Source organism: Zea mays, chromosome 4 (genome assembly GCF_902167145.1).
Source record: "Zea mays cultivar B73 chromosome 4, Zm-B73-REFERENCE-NAM-5.0, whole genome shotgun sequence".
NCBI lineage: Eukaryota > Viridiplantae > Streptophyta > Magnoliopsida > Poales > Poaceae > Zea > Zea mays.
The window spans coordinates 56,396,338-56,413,802 of NC_050099.1; the positions used below are offsets into that span (position 1 = coordinate 56,396,338).

At 39.9% G+C, this 17,465-nt stretch overlaps 3 protein-coding genes across 3 annotated transcripts; all 3 read right to left on the reverse strand.

Annotated features, from left to right (window-relative positions):
* Positions 1–1,308: 1,308 nt before the first annotated feature.
* Positions 1,309–6,213, reverse strand: LOC103653270 (uncharacterized). The gene is made up of 8 exons (XM_008680209.2): positions 6,165–6,213; positions 5,290–5,492; positions 4,922–5,171; positions 4,560–4,708; positions 4,096–4,308; positions 2,691–2,783; positions 2,495–2,599; positions 1,309–1,668 (listed from the first exon to the last, which is right to left on the reverse strand). Exons 1-8 carry the CDS (start codon positions 6,211–6,213, stop codon positions 1,309–1,311), a joined length of 1,422 nt encoding a protein of 473 aa, XP_008678431.1.
* Positions 6,214–9,787: 3,574 nt separating this feature from the next.
* LOC103653271 (uncharacterized) lies at positions 9,788–11,545 on the reverse strand. Its single transcript, XM_008680210.4, has 4 exons — positions 11,381–11,545; positions 10,907–11,113; positions 10,691–10,811; positions 9,788–10,333 (listed from the first exon to the last, which is right to left on the reverse strand). The coding sequence occupies exons 1-4, from the start codon at positions 11,518–11,520 to the stop codon at positions 10,265–10,267; spliced, it is 537 nt and encodes a 178-aa protein (XP_008678432.1). The 5' UTR covers positions 11,521–11,545; the 3' UTR covers positions 9,788–10,264.
* Positions 11,546–12,301: 756 nt separating this feature from the next.
* LOC103653272 (uncharacterized) lies at positions 12,302–16,614 on the reverse strand. Its single transcript, XM_008680211.3, has 5 exons — positions 16,288–16,614; positions 16,116–16,173; positions 13,500–16,003; positions 13,337–13,424; positions 12,302–13,265 (listed from the first exon to the last, which is right to left on the reverse strand). The coding sequence occupies exons 3-5, from the start codon at positions 16,001–16,003 to the stop codon at positions 13,026–13,028; spliced, it is 2,832 nt and encodes a 943-aa protein (XP_008678433.1). The 5' UTR covers positions 16,116–16,173; positions 16,288–16,614; the 3' UTR covers positions 12,302–13,025.
* Positions 16,615–17,465: the final 851 nt, after the last annotated feature.

Genomic DNA, 17,465 nt, shown 5'->3' on the forward strand with positions numbered 1-17,465 from the left:
TTATGAGGCTTTCACAAAATATCCTTAGTACAAAGCCACCTGCTAAGGTTTCCACGTCAGTATTGATGGCCCTCTGGGTGAGGTAACTTAGCCAAGACTACCACCCCATGTTAACATGAGCTGCCACCAAACCACTGCCGCCCCCTCTTGTCCATCTTTCAGGTAGGGTTGCTAAGCACTAAGTCTATAGAGCTAATTACAAAAGCCAGAGCCATGATAGCACTCATTGTTGCACTGTTATCCTGGGTGGTCACTCCATGTTCCATTTAACACAAAGTGTTCTTGTTTAACCATCGTGTTAACAGCTTAAATAAACGTCATTTCTGGAACATAGTATCATTAAAAGAGTGACATCATATTCATCAAGTTGAGTGTTGGGGACTTGTTCTCAAATGCTATGAGTTAAGAACAAGGCAACACAAAATAAATGTTAATGTACTACAACACTTGTGACCTTTTGTGACGTTCTCTTTATGTTACCAAACTTTGAATTTATGTCAATTTTTGAAATTTATGACATATCCGTGACGAAAATCGCTTTGTCACCTATCATGCGTGGCATTGCATCATCTGTGACGTTTCATGTTTTTCCGTCATAGATTTAGTGACATGTTATATGTCGTCATAGTTTTATGACACGCTATTTTCGTCACTAACCATCTCTAAAAAATGCCACATCATGCTTCCACGTAGGATAGAAAACGTCATAAAAGTAAACATGCAAATGACATGGCATGACAAGAATCTTACGTGGCATCTATGATTATGACAATTTTATTCGTCGTAACATATTTAGCCGTAAGCCAATTTGTTTCACCATATTTTTTTTGCATTTTTATTTTTTAATCTGGTAGCCTAGCGTAGAAATAATGCAACCAATTTATTTTACCCTATTTTTGACCTTTTATTTTTAACTATGTAGCCAACAGCTGTTAACCGACATAGAAACTGTAGCACCCTGCTGGAACCAGCGGTGGGTTGCAACAGCCAATTTGTTTCACAAATCACAATGTACTATAAACAAAATCTATTGTAATTAAACAAACAATCAATGACCATCACATATACTTAGCAACATATGATCGTAGATATCATTTATCAATAAACAAATCCTTCAAAATTGTCAATACAAGCATCGTGTTTCATCACCAGCATCATGTAGTGTGCCGATAAGAGTACCAAAATAAAATAGCAAAATCAAAAATGTCATCATGTTTTCATCACACTAGCTGCAAAGGATAGTACCAAAAGAACAGCAAAATAAGGGCCATACGGTAGCAAAGGGCCACACAAAAATGAATCGACCAACTACTTATTGAGGCTAAAGAGACGACGAAGGAGAGCATTGGTCTCATCTGCTCCTTTTTGTAGATCATTAATCTTTTCTAACTCCTTAGCCCTTGCTTCTTCTGATTCTTCTACCTTCTGCTTGAGGGCATTTAACTGAGCTCTAACCTCTAATGAGTTTTGCTTCTCTGATTCAAGTTCTGCCTCAAGTTCTGCCACACGTGTAGGATCAGAACCATTGCTGCTTTTCTTTGTGGCAGGTACAAGACCAATATTTTGAAGAAATTTTGATGAAGCCAACACTTGAGCAACTACTTCTGTAGGGGTCTTAGATTCTTTCCCTTCTACTCCAGGTTCAGCCACAAGTGCTTCCATTGTGTCCTGTGAATGGAAGGTTTAAAAATAAGACAAGAGGTATGGATAAAATGAAACCAAAACAAGCAATAGCATATCAAAATATATGTCATCTCTATTATACAAGTAGCACATCATATCTTTTATTCAAGTAGCATTGTTTTCTACCTAGTATATGTTATCTCTACTATACAAGTCATGTTCCTACATGTAGAATTACTCTAGTGTTCTGTATTATAGAAGTAGCAATACAGGGAAGTGTTCTCTATTATACATGTCATCTCTATTATACAAGTAGCATTGTTCCTCACCTATCAAAATGCACAAGTAGCATTTTCATCTCTATTAGACAAGTCATCTATGTTATTCTGTTGCTCTCTATTATACAAGTAGCATATCATCTCGATTATACAAGTAGCATATCAAAAAGCATTGTCAATTCTGAGCCAACATAGTCACTTAAACTTTGATTCAGAACACTAAACTGATTCAGAGTAGTACACATGGAGAGATGTTTGATTCATATCAACAAAGCAACACACATGGAAAAAATGAACATAATAGATTTTGATGAGAATAGAACATAAAAGTTCCTTAATAAGATATACCCAGAACAGACCAGAGCAGAACAAATGTTTGATTTGGAACAGAACAGTTCCTTAATTCAGAATAGAACAGTACCTAGAACAGTATGCATGGTCCAAGAGTGAGGCTTCCATACATATACAATGTTATACAGAAAATGGAGCAAGCATGATTTTATATGGTTATTTGAAATCAATTAATAACACTACAACAACATTATCTGAAATGAATAAATAAAACTATAGTTGAAAAGGGAGCATTCACTTACAATTGCTTCCTTTACATGCTCAGCAAAACCAGTCTTGCTGCTACAATGGCACTCTTTAAAAAGATCAATTGCACTTGGTGGTGCATCTCCATATTTGGCTTGCTTCTAAAATACATGCAAACAATTTCTAAATGTAAGCTTAGAGCATAATGATAGGTGAGGAATACTTGAACACACATTGTATATGTATATTTACCACGGCATGCATATGTGCAATGTAACTCCGAGATCCTGTCTTTTGCTGGAACCGAACTTTGCCACGAATCACTTTGTTGTTCACACACTTGTCCTATAAAACCATTTTTTTGTAAAATTAGAAACATATAGTAAAGTATGTTCCTACATGTTCCTTTCAACAAGGTATGTTTTGTTGGAATACTAGCTATGTTACTGCCTGTTTCTTTCAACAGCCGATCAGGGTGAGGAGTTGGGGAAGATGATGATGTAGGAGAAGCCACTGTGCGGCATTGTCGATGAGGCATCGCCAGCACCACTGTTCCCTCATGGTCGAAAAGTCCTTGGCCCGTGGACGACCAGTCCAGCCGGCACGACGCTACCCAGCATAATTCTACCCCGCGCCCATCCCCACCTACAGGCCCTAGCTCCTAGACGGGCAGTCCAGTCGGTGCGCCGCTACCCTGCCTACGCCCCACCTCACCTACATTAGTTACGGTGTAGAAAAATCTATGCTCCTACTACAGTTCTCCATGTTCTCCTCCCCTATTTTCTTTGGATGTTTGTCTTGTTTTTGGTTGCTTCTTGGTAGTGAAGTGAACTGGGTGCATGGAAAGGGATGCTAGGTCCCATCTGCACATTACTTTATGTGCTGATGTGCTCAATCAACAACCACATAGCAGCTTTGTGTCTTTGGGAGATGATTTTACTGCTGAGATGCCTGAGCAAATTGCGTTGAACTGGTAGTGGGCTTCCATGGCTTTAAGCTCTAATCTAAAACTATAAATATCAAAGAAATTTTATTTTTATCATAATATTTTAGAGTCTCCAAAATAAATGAATGATGTTGGTGTTATGGAAGTTTGCTGATGGTTCACACTGCCCTATCCATAAAATGTTACAATAAAACTAAAAAAGAATGTCCACCTACTTTTATGCTGCAATAAAAGAAAAAAATTAGATCATGTTTGTGCTGACATAAATAAATGTTATAAGCATAGACCTTGAACCAATTGAAATATGAGCCACTCTAGTCTTTGCTTGCAAACAGTGCTGAGACCCATCTTTGGATGATCAACAGATAACTATAGATAAACATACTTAAACATAGCAGCACAACTCTTTATTTTATATGAATTTGATTGTTCCAAATCATACTAATAGATAATATTTCAAATGCACGCGGAGCGCGAGAAAGTTACTAGTAAAGGATACAACTATGTGTTCAAAGAGCAAATAAAAAAGCTTTGATATTATTTATTTTGTGTGTGTTTCAGATAGTTATCTCTTTTTAACTTAAAGATGCATAAGACTCTTGCATGCTTAATAAAACCAGTATTTTTTTAGAAAACAACAGTAACCAACAGTTTATCCTCAAAAGCAGAGAACACAAATTGTTGCATCCATTGCAACTAGTAACTCTATACCTTGTGCTTTGGGGTAGACCACATATTCACTAGTTGCATCCATTGCTCATCTGTCATAGTACTCAACGGTGATGTTGTTCTCACTTTGTCTGCTGCCACACCATTAAAGTAAGCCTTTTTGAGCTTATATCTCATTTGTCGCTGATTACACCTCATCAAATCAGCACATGCATATCTGACATCTTTGTTTTTGGTGTCTACGGCAAATTGACCCTAGTAAAAGCATGCACATTAGAATAGAGAGGTTCATAGTGTCTAATGAAATTGGATAGAACAATTTGTAAGGTAAGGTGTCATTTCGAATAGAGGAAACATATGCAATTCTTTCAGCCATAGTTCTTTTAGCAATGTATGAAATAAAGTACGTGCACCTGCTAACTATATGCTAATAAATTGGCAATATAGGACATAGGCCCTACCACCCTATTCATTTTATGTTGTAGGAAGGAATACTATTTACTTACACCAATTCTTCCGACGAAGTCTTCCAAATAGGACTTGTCATTCTTGTATTCCTTCCAGTGTGTCAGGATCGGCATATGTTGCCTAATTGCAATTCCTCCTTCCGATGCAAGCATTGCAGCTTGCATAGGAACCTCTGGACGTCTCTTCCCTTCAGTGATGACCAATGGGATCTTAGTGTTTAAGCCTCGACTTATCCGTTCCAATTGTCTGCCCATACTTTTTCCCCTTATCCATTTATCTGTCATGACATCTGCTTGACCTAAAAATAATGAACATTTTCACAAAATTAGTGCAGATTATAATCAGTTTAATGCTAATTTGTAGAACATATTTGTTGCAGTATGGATCATTGTTTTCTTGCCTTCATCACAAATCTGAATCTCGTCATCATGTTGTGTAGAACAATTGGCAGAAATCAATGCATGCTCTTCTGTATTTGTAGTCGAACCATGAAGATCTTTATCAGCTGAAGATATTTCCTTTGTCTTCTGTCTAGTTACTCTGCGAACTTGGTCTTCTGCATTAGGTGCTAGCACTCTCTTGGATCCTTTTGTTCCTCCAGAAACAGTAGACATGTTGGTGTTCCTTCTTTGACAGTTTAAAGGTACATCCTGCATGGCCTTATATGCATGATACAAGAATTAAACCCAAATTGATCTTATTGCACGTTGAGCACAAATAAGTAATAAACTAATAACAATAAAGGACTACAAGAAGAAATATAAGCACCTGATCAGCCACATGATGATCATTGTCTTCATTATGATCCGGTTCATACAATGAAACAAAGTCATCATGAGCGATAGAGTTCTTCCTTGTTTTACTTGATCGAATAAGTGATGTTAATCCAGTTATACCAAGGCTTCTCAACATGTTGTTGTTCCTCATCACATTTAGAGCCCTCTCTTTTTCATAGTCAGTAATTGGCACATCTGAACAAACATTAAAAATAGACAAAATATGAGTGTTCTCCTATTAACCATTCCCTAAAACATGTAATTTGTATACGCTGACCTACCTATTGAACAACTAGCTTTAATTTTAATGCAACAAATAATTAACTCAATGAATCTAAACGTCGCCTTAGCCAGAAAAGTATATGAAACCACATTTCCATTGCTGATGAACTAATTGCAGCAAGTGACTAAGATCTAAACCAGCCAAGCCATGTGATTTTCTATAGTAGCATCAAACATCTATATCTTATATATGCAACAAATGGCTACGTATGCCATATGGTTTTCTACAATAGCAAAAATCGTCTATATCTTACATAATTTTCAAGTTAGAATACAGTATCACTAATTGATTTCAATTTATTTTCACACAAAAAACAAGGAGCAAAGCTGATTGACATGAATTGGCTAAGCCTCTAGTTATTAGCCATGAAAGATGCATGTGCCTTGAATTGCCATGACGACGCAGCAACTAAAAGGTCTGGGCAAGCTAGGAGGGTGGTGCAGCTAGGGGAAAACACGACAACTAGGGAAGGGCGGTGCAGCAATGAAGGACTGCAGGGACAGCCCTTACTGTGCGACGGCAGTACCGGTCCTTGCTGGGCGACGCAAGCAATATCTATGTATGAAATTTTTGTCACTTACCACCACCAAGGTCTGTGCGTGTTGTTTCTCCAACCATCCTTCCAGGGGGCATCTTAATCTCGGCCAGGCAGCGAAGAGCGGATCGACAACGACGGTGGATGGGGCGACGACGAGGAGGTGGACGGATGGGGCGACGACGAGGAGGTGGACGGATGGGGCTGTGGCGACGAGGATGGGGCGGTGGATGCGGCGGCGAGGTGGACGGATGGCGCGGTGGATGCGGTTGGAGGCGGTGGATGCAGCAGTGAGGTGGACGATGGGGCTGTGGCGACGAGGATGGGGCGGTGGATGCGGCGGCGAGGTGGACGGATGGCGTGGTGGATGCGGTTGGTTGTAGAATTTCTTTTAGGTTTAGAGTTAAAGGCGATGGTGTATATAGATTACGCTAGAATTTGGTGGCGGGTGGCTGATTTGGTGTGATTATTTGGCGGGCATAAAAATTTAGAGGCTATTTAACAATTATTAAATTGTAGACTTATATTTAATAAACTGTCTGAAATATATTATGAAATGTGAATTCTGTGATGCACACACGTGTTCTGAAAATCCGAGTTGCACAAAAATGTGTTCTGAAATCTGAGTTGCACATAAGGTATTCACAAGCACATAAATAAAAATGAGTTCACTTCTAAAAGTTCTGAAATGTGTGTGTTCTAAGGCTGTCTCCAGCGAGAGACGCCAAAGCGTCCTTTACCTTAAATATAGTGTTTCTCGTCGTTCGCAAGGCATCCAGCAATGACCTGTAAATGTTTCGCTAAAATAGTGGACGTCCTTGTCGTCCGTTAAATCTGACACACTTTTGTTTGCTGGCTAAAGCTTCTCGTCAGTTACGGCAGTCCGTTTCTTAGAACGGATCCACAGCCGACTGTCTGCGCCGTCTTCCCCAGCGCTCGACTGCTCTCTCTGCCCGGCGCTCGTCGAGCTCGTCTGGGCTCCCCGACGGTCTTCCCCGGCGCTCTCCCTCCCGAGCGCTCTCCACGCCCGTGCAGGAGCTCGTATGCGCTCGTCTGCGCCCGTGCAGGAGCTCGTCTCCACCCTCGTCTGCGCTCGTCTGCCCCGGCGCTCTCCCTCCAGGCGCTCCAAGGTATCCTCGCGAGTGCCCCTTTCTCTTCACTGGCGCTCCTCTCCCTGGTGGTCGGCCGTGTAGCCGTAAATCTTGAGCAGCTCGTCGTAGGTTCCTTCCCCGCGGCCATGGAGAAATCTCCAAGATCCATTCCTATCGGATCTGGACCTGCTAGGGCCGACACACGCAAAGATGTCGCAGAAGCTGCAGATGGGAGTAGGCGCACAGGCATCGTCGACACGAGCAACATTGATTATGGCTCTAGTAGATAACATAATCCGGTACGTTTTACTGTAAATAACATAATGTGTTATTATAGTAGCAGTCAATACTATAATGTGATATTGAATCTCATTATTCATTTGGTTGTAGGCGCAGAGATATAATCGAGTTTGGGATGGTCTTTTAGACGCTATTAGACAGATGCAATTATCTGCCGATGAGTTGAGGAAGTTGAGCTGCCGCAATCATGTGCCTGAGTATTTGGATATGTTGCACAAGAATTGCTTGGTTAATGCCATGAGTGATGTTACTGGTTTCCAGCTTGACTGAACTGAACTGGGAGAACAGATGAGGCGAGATTCATCTAACTGAACTGGGAACCAAGCCTGATCTTCATTTTCTCTATAAAATCTGGCAGTTAACCAGTAGCTTGTTTTCAGAAATCTGGCAGTTAACCAGTAGCTTGTTTTCAGAAATCTGGCAGTTAACTGCTATAAAATCTATGAAATGATCTAGCATGATGCACAATTTCCTTGCAAGTACTTGGGCCTACTTTTGTCTATTAGAAAGCTCTCCGAGAGGGACCTCCTCCCTCTAGTTGAGAAGGTTTCGGATCGGTTGCCTGGTGGGAAAGCTACTCTTAAACACCCGATCGATAGGGCTACTCTTGTCAAATATGTCCTCTCGTCTATTCCAGTTTATCACTTTATTGCACTTCAATGCCCCAAATGGGTCATCAAAGCCATTGACACGATTAGCAGGGTTTCCTCTGGAAAGTCCACAAAGATGTCAAAAGGGGGCACTGTTTAGTGGGTTGGCAGAAGGTGTATTTACCTTTGAATTTGGGTGGTTTAGGTATTCCAAATCTTGAAGTTATGTGCCGCTCTCTCAATATGAGATGTTGTTGTTAAAAGAAAATACAACATGAGTGGTCGTGGGCTTTCTTGGATGTCCAAGTTCATTCCAATGTTGCTACCCTTTTTGCTGGATCGGTTCAGTTAGTGGTGGGCAGCGGAACCGACACCAAATTTTGGATCGATCGCTGGTTACACGACAAAACAATTGCAGATTGGGCTCCTTCATTGTTTGCTGCTGTTAACAAGAAGGTTGTGAGGTCAAGAACTGTCTAGGAAGCAATTAAAGATAGCAGTTTGGTTCTTGACATTAGGGGGGAATTCCTCCTCTATTGCTTTCTCGGAATTCTTCCAGATCTGGGATCTTATCCGAGAGGTACGATTATTACCAGATGTTCCAGATCAGCACATATGGACGCCTTCCTCCTCATGCTCTTACTCGTTCAAGTCGGCAAATGATCGTTGTTGTTTCTTCTATCTTAACATATATAATGCGCAGTTCTCCTTTGCATTTTAGAAAAAAATAATCCCCAATAGCATTTATAGAAACACCCAATAAAACCATCAGGCCAAGGATATTGCCTTAATTGCCACCAAACCTCTTCCTTCGAGAAAGGCTCGTCAAGAGGAGAAAGGTCCTGCTGTTGATGATAGAAAGCAGGAATGTCAAAAGTAAAATCTCTCTTCAACATACCCCAGGTTGCTAAAAAATCGAACACCAACACATGTTTCCCTTGTTGGTAATAAACTAGATGATCATCCCCTTTAGAGCTTGTTCGGTTACACCAATCCATAGGGGGATTGGAGGGGGATTGGAGAGGTTTAAATCTCCGCCTAGCCATTTTTGACTAAGAGAGGATTTAATCCCCTCTGAATTAGTGTAACCGAACATGCCCTTAGCATAACAATAAAATGGTGCGCATTCTAGCAATGGTGCGCTCTAGGGAGGCCAATCCAAAACAGTGTAGTCTCAATTTCTTTCTCAACCATTCTTCTCCTTGTGATAGATTAGGTGCCTCCAAGTTTAGTTACAGCGCATCAACAAAGCCGGACAGTTTTGGCCGAAAAATGTCAAAGTGAAAACGACCTTTACCCCCAGTTACATACCCTAAAACCAAGAATTAGCGGGCAGTGGTCCGAAATCCCAGAGGCTGCACTTTTCAGCATAGCTTTAGGAAAAATGTCTTCCCACTCCGAACAACAGAATACACGGTCCAGTCGCACCAGAGTTGGGTCGTCCCTCTCATTGGAACAAGTAGACTTACGCCCCACTAACGGTAATTCCTTGATCTCGCAATCATCAATAAGGTGCCAAAACCTCCCCATCATAGGTCTGTTGAGGTTAGCAATGGTGTTGTTCTCGACCTGTTATATTAGATTGAAGTATCCAACCAAAAGCCACATACCAGGACACAAGGCCCTCACATCCCTGAGCTCTTGATTCTTGAATGAACAGTAGCTTGTATTCATCATCTTGCGGTCCACAATAAACTCCCGTAAACCACCAATTTCTACCCTCTTCTTCCATAAAATGAAAAGATGCCAAAAACGAGTTTACCCGAGAGGAAATGGTAGCAAAAAATTTATCGAACTCTAAACCAAAGACAGAAGAAAAGAGGAATTGGTTCATGGTTTCCACTTTACTTTACTGAAGGCAGACAATATCAGCACTTAAAAGACAAAATAACATCCCTAACTGAATTACGCCAAGCTAGACCAGCAAGGATTCAATGGACACAAATAAAGACGACTAACCGAAAAACACCGCTCAATTAGCACCCAGCAAAAACTGCTGAGCCAAAAATGGCTGACAAAGCCACCTAGAACAGTTTGCTGTAGCTATCTTGAACTGCCTGATCAATACTCATTCTCACCGGCCAAATCCCAAACTCCGAATGACCCTATTCTACGCATCAGAGACGATTCGACCTTGGTGGACCTTCACAGGGCATATCATAGCGAACTCAGGGCTCATCACCATTTTTCAACAGCAAGTGCCCATCTTCTGTAGAAATGCAGATCTCCGTCACAACCTAAACGTAACCAAAGCATGTCAACTTAAAAGTTACTCATGCATGTCATAACTTCAAACATTAGAAATTGAAATACTACGAAACATGTTGCTAACAAAAAGCCACAACTACTCGTCCTTTTAAAGAAGCACTCCTGTCAAAGAGCACAAAATTATGATAGGATTGTGGCTGTTATGTTTCAAGTAATTTTCTGCTGCATCTTCAATAGTGATCAGATGGTATGACTAGATGAATCTGCATGGTAATATATTATGATTGTAACAAAATTACAGCTTTTATTAGTGCACCAAGTTAGCTGTTGAGCAATATAATATACACAATGGACCATCATTAAAAACAAGTGATTCCATTACACACCTGATGGTACTCTCTGTCAGTAATCTCTCTTTTTATATGTTTCGCAGCAGCAGCAACAACTTCCTGCTTAGTCAATGTTCCATTGGGTTCTTTGTGACGGAAGAGCAAAATAAATATGTTTCTGTAGCAAAAGATACATGAATAAATACACATAGAGCTCTGTAAATATCAAACTGGTATTCCATGCAATTTCAAATTCACTTTAGTGCATGTTACCGTAGAGCTCGCTTATCCTCATGCTTTGCAACAAAAACACTATGACCAGGAACAGCAACTAGATGTATTTTTCGATTCAGCTCATCATGAGGCAGCGATGCACAATTTTTTGCAGCATTGCACAGAGCTTGCAGTTTGGATCCATCCTTTCTATTGGAAGCATATTTTGCAGCCAACTGGCGCAAGTCTCTAACAACTGCCTGCATGCTGCAGTTAACAGACATATATCATTTTATATCCCATTTAACTGTTACTTGGCAGTTATCCAATATATAATGGCACATAAAGAGCTGTAACACGATATAAGATTAAATAAGATGCAGTATCAAAGGGGAGGGGGGATCTATAGGAACTAAATAGAACTGACTGCATAAATATAATCGGTGATAAGAATACAAGATACCGGATCAACAAATATTTATGGTGAATCAGAAAAGGTAAAGAGCCAGGGTGACTGACTTTGTAGGAACTGACCTGCGAACTTTATTGGCAGTGAAAACAGTGCCCAAAAAAGATCGCGCAAGGTCATCACTTCCTTGAGATGGGCCATCCCTGCCCTTGCTCATATTTGAATGAGGCCCTTTAGAAGCAACATTAGGTCTGGTTGAATTCATGGTCTTCTTTGCCAAAGTAGTGCTCATTTATCAGAAAGTGTTCACAAGCTTTTTGGACAGAAATGAGCTGACAACACTATATTGGCCATCCAAACAGAAATGAGCTTTTTGGACAGAAATGAGCTGACAACACAAGATTTTTGGACACAGTCGTTATGCTACTGATTGACATCCTCTTACTGCAGCTTTTGGCTTTTGCACGGCTGGGGATTGCATCTCTGACACCAACCATACCAAGCAAAGCACAGCAAAGCCGGTCATCAGGACAGCACTAGCACTAGTTATCTTAACAGATAATGACTTCAGGGACAGATGAAGCTCTGCATTGCACTGGTTCTGTTCTATCAGGTAATAAAGATGACTACCAGAAACCAATAATATTTTAGTTTCAAGACAAACATCCAGATATTGTCCAGTGGCTTATTAGTCTTACATAACAGCGCTGAGTGAAAAGCTGTATGTAATCAAAGGAGGATGTGGAGCTGCAAGGTGTTGTATACATCTTAATGCCTTATAGTTATTTGCTTTGACTCTTCTTACCCAGCAATATTCATTTGCCCAGCAAGCTTCATTTGCAGAAACAAGTATCCAGCAAGGTTCAATTGCAGAAACTAGTACCCAGATTGTTTAGACCATAAAGTGAAAGCAGTAATGCGTGGAGTGGAATTGGAGATTGTGAACTGATGCTGAATTGAAGCTTACAAATCAACATAGAGTTCACTTCTCACAATTTGACTGAAATACTTGTTGTATTAAAACTGACAGTGACAGTAGCGAGTTCAGTTATTAAAAAAATCAAACAAATAACAATAGCGAGTTCAGTTATTAAAAAATCAAACAAATTACAGTAGCGAGTTCACTTCTTAAAAATCAAACACAGAACAACATAGAGTTCACTTCTCACAAATAACAGTAGCGAGTTCACTTCTTAAAAATCAAACAAAAATATGCTACTCGTTATCGCTGAAATCATCATTATCATTGACAAGAGTTGTTGATTCTTCATTATCACTAGCATATTGCCATCCAGTTTCATCTTCATCGTCGCTTGTCCCATCCTCTTGCACTTCCTCTTGTCGTTGCACCCGAAATTCATCAACCACACTTACACTGACATTAACAGAACCGTCAGCATCCTGATGTTCAATCATCTCCGTATCTCCTTCATTAACTTGCACTTCAAAACCTACACATGTATCATCTTGGTATGACAGTCCTGAGGCACTAGGTATTTCATCAATGTCGTTTTCAGCCACACTCCACAAGTGCCTATGTGTAAATTTTTGAACAATCTTCCAGCTTCCAGCATTCTTGATGTCTTGCAAATAAAATACCTTAGTTGCTTGTGCTGCTAAAATAAAAGCATCATTTTTGTACCAGCGACTACTGTGGTTGATGCTTCTAAAATATCCATCACATTTCATATTAACTTTCTTGCTATGAGTGTCAAACCAATCACACTGGAATAGAACAACTGTCCGATGCTCCATCAAATCTGAGTTATACTACAACTCAATTATTTCTTTTAAGCAGCCATAAAAATCAATGCATTCATTATTATGAGTGCCCTCAACCATGACTCCACTGTTTTGGGTTCTTCTATTTCTCTCACGGTCAACGGTGTGGTACCGGACACCATCAACAAGACATGCAGAAAAAATTCGAACTCGCAAATCCGGTTCACATGCCAATGCATATAGGTCGTCATCAATGCCTTCTCCCTCAAAAAATCGCAATCTTGCAATCTAAAGACATAAAAGTACATGGTGAAAACAAGTCCAATTACTGATGTTGATGATATGAACTTGAAACTCACATGCTTCTTAAACCATGAGGAAAATTGCTTCTCAATGGTTTTTTCAACATCAATAGTCCCTTCATTCTCTAACTCTTCCTTGTACATCCTGATATGGTATATATTAGAGACAAGAATAGCAATTCATATAAAAACAATGACAAGTGTATAAGGAAATGCGTACTTTATATATGGCTCCACTTCTGAACAATTGTTTAGAACATACCAAACCATCTTATTGTAATCATCTTCAAGGTATGTAATTCTTGGCGCTCCAAGAAGTTCAACTCCATGCTGAAAAACATAAAATCTACCTCTTCTCATATCAACATGCTCTTTGTTCCTACCCTCCCGATTGTGTCGTGTGTCAACATCATCGAAGTACCTTGAGCAAGCTGTCAAGCACTCATTAGCAACATATGCTTCTGCAATGGATCCTTCAGGTCTAGCCATATTTCTTACAAAACGTTTCAACGTACACAACCTTCTTTCCACTGGATACATCCACCCATATTGTACTGGTCCTCTTAGGATTGCCTCGTCAGGTAAATGAATAGCCAAGTGCAGCATCACATCAAAGAAAGAAGGAGGAAATATTTTCTCAAGTTTGCACAAAATGATTGGGATTTCAACTTTCATTCTTTGTAAAACATCCAACTTCAATGTCTTAGCACATAACTGCTGAAAGAAAATACCTAATTCAGCAAGTGCTTCATATATGTCCTTATTCATGATTCCTCTAATAGCAACAGGTAAAATTCTTTGAAGAAGGATATGACAATCATGAGTTTTCAATGCTTGGAGGTTGCATCCATCAGTACTAAAACATGTTGCTAAGTTAGAAACATAGCCATCAGGGAATTTCACACTTCTCAAAAAGTCACAAAAAGCAACCTTCTGTGTTTTATTCATTGTGTATGGTGCATGCGGAACATTGTATGAGTCCCCATTATGCTTTAAGTGTAAATGTTTCCTTATGCCCATGTCCTCCAAATCAAGCCTAGCATTAATGGTGTCCTTTGTCTTTCCAACAATGTCAAGAAATGTACCAAGAAAGTACTCACATATATTTTTTTCAATGTGCATTACATCAAGATTGTGGCGCAACTTCAAACTTGACCAATATGGCAAATCCCATAGACATGATCTTCGCTTCCAACATTGACCTTCTATTTCCCTCTTTCTCTTTTTGCTTTTAGTATGTTTTCCTGGTCTTACATCTTTTACCCTCTCCAATTGTTGGAGCAACTCATCTATGCTAAATTCCTCTGGCTTCTCACGTTGTTCACTATGACCATCAAAAGTTTTATTTCTCCTCCAAAGATGATCTTTTGGAAGGAAACGTCGATGATAAACATAGCATATCTTGTTCCTTATTCTTTTGGAGCAAGGATTTTTGTCACAATGCACACAAGCGTAATAGCCTTTTGTGACCCGACCTGATAATGTGCTCAGAGCTGGATAGTCGTGAATGCACCATATAACTGCAGAATGTAGTTCAAAATTGTTTCCACTCAATGCATCCCAAGTAGTGACACCTTTCCAAAGCTCCAACAACTCTTCAATAAGTGGTTCCATAAAGACATCAAAATCCTTTCCTGGGCATTCTAGGCCAGGAATGAGTAGACCCATAATGAAGTTGGATTGTTCCATACATTCCCATGGAGGAAAGTTGTACGGTATAAGAAATACTGGCCACATGCTATATGATGAGCTCATTTTTCCAAAAGGATTGAAACCATCACTAGCGAGCCCAAGCCTAATGTTCCTTGCATCTTCTGCAAACCAGCCGTATTTTCTATCAAAATCTTTCCATGCCTCCCCATCAGCTGGATGACTAAGCTCATTCTCCACATGTTTCCTCTTGAACTTATGCCATTGTGCCTGTTTTGCTATTTCTTTGGAAGCAAACATTCTCTTTAGCCTAGGGATCAAAGGAAAATGGCGCAGTACCTTCTGAGGAATCCGTCTATTTGTATCTTTCCATCTTGATTCACCGCAAATTGGACATTGATCGTGCTTTGCATAGTTCTTCCGAAACAAAACACAGTTATTTAGGCACACATGGATTGAAACATACCCAAGTCCCAGTGCACGAATAAGTTTATTTGCATCTCCAAAAGATGAAGGAAGGGAGCAATTAGGAAATGCTGATGTCAACAACTTCAGTACTGCAGTGAAGCCAACATTGCTGATACGATAAAACGACTTAATATGAAGCAACTTCACCACAAACGAAAATCTTGTATAAGTTGCACTAGGATAAAGTTCTTGTTTCATCTCCTCTAGTATATCTCCAAACATAGATTTCCTTTTATCTTCATCTTCGGCTGTGTATAACTCCTCTACCATACCATTAATCCTATCACCAAGATCTTCATCTTGATTCATACCAGCATCTTCATTGAAACTCACATGTTCATCCTGCTGGTCACCATTTTCATTAATTATGTCATCCATGGCTTCTCCATGATACATCCACCTAGTGTATGTACTAGCCATCCCATGAAGATATAAGTGGTCCTCCACCTGTCCTCTATGTCCACTAAGACGATTCAAACACTTGCGGCATGGACAAAGTATTTCTTCATTCACATTAAATCGCTCTGTTACAAGCTGCATGAACTCACTAACTCCTTCCAGGTGTGGCTTGCTGAATAGTGTTGCATTGATCCATGATCTGTCCATCTATGGATGGCAAAATTATTTTAGTGCCAAAAACAAATCAATGTTGCAGCAAGGTAATAGAAGTGAAAAACTTTGTAAATTATAATTGTATTATTGTTATGCCACCACTTACCACTATCAAACAATATGCCTTTTCTATCTACCGAATCCAACCACCTTGAATACACTGACTACATAGAACAACAAACATCATTATCTCATATATCCTTAACCACTCCACCATATTGTTAATTGTAGTACCTATTTCATATAAAATAGATCTACATTGTTAAAGTAATCCTCACCGGGGGCAGCAAACTGGTGATGTACGTCGATGCCGAGGATGAAATCTGGTAGCACTGGTAGACTGCAGCACGGGCAAATCAGATCAATCATTGACGTTCCCTGCGGGCTACCTACTCCGGTGGCGGCTGCACAACAAGCCACCCCAGTCCCTTGTGGTAGCACCCACGGCTCTGGCGGCGGCTGCACAGCAGGCCACCCCAGTCCCTTGTGGGAGCGCCCAGGGCTCGGCCGGCGGCTGCACAACAGGCCCTCCAGCGGTGTGTGATGTGACGACGAGCACTAGACCTACGTACCTGCGTGGAGGAGGAATCTCAGCCAACAACGATGATGTAGATCTCGCCAAGATAATGGCGTGGTGTCGAATGAACACCCAGAACAGACAGATTTTGTTTGGAGGATGTAACTAATACCCGTAATACACGTATAGTAATATGATGTCCATACCTATCAGAAGTCCTTGGTTAGTGAAGTGGTAAGAGCAAGTTTTTCTGCCCAAGACGTTGGGAGTTCGAATCCTTAAATCATGGATGTTTTTTTGTACGTTTTATTCTCATTTAAACGTTTTGATTTTTTTAGAGAATTTTTCCTCGATTTTGTAGCATAGTATGATCGCCGGTTAAAAATTATAGCCAATTTTCAACATATATATTGATTTTTATTAATAACTACAACGGATATTTTAAACCATTAATTATTTGTAATATTTATGATGATATAGAATTGTCATATAGTTATGATGTTTACTTCTAGTATCTTATGACAACAAGATGTTTGTTACGATACGACGATTGACTAGTGTTGTGACGATTTCTCAATGCTATTAGTGACGCTTGCATAAATTCATCATAAAGTTGTCTTGCCACAAAAAAACGTCATAAAACAAATTAGCCAATGACAAAAACTTTCATTGTCATGGGGTATTCGTCATAAAAGGCTACATGTGTTGTAGTGGTCCTTCGTCCTTCGAAGCATTATTTCCCTTGGGATATAACAATCTTCGGACGAAGGTCATGAAGGACGTACCTTCATCATCACGGTATACGTTAATGAAAGATAGAGCATATGAAACATGAAAGATAACATGAATAATCATATAACATAATTCACATGTCTTCATTATATAATCTCAAATAGATAAAGATAATATTAAATTACATTTGTACATTTGGCTTGACAG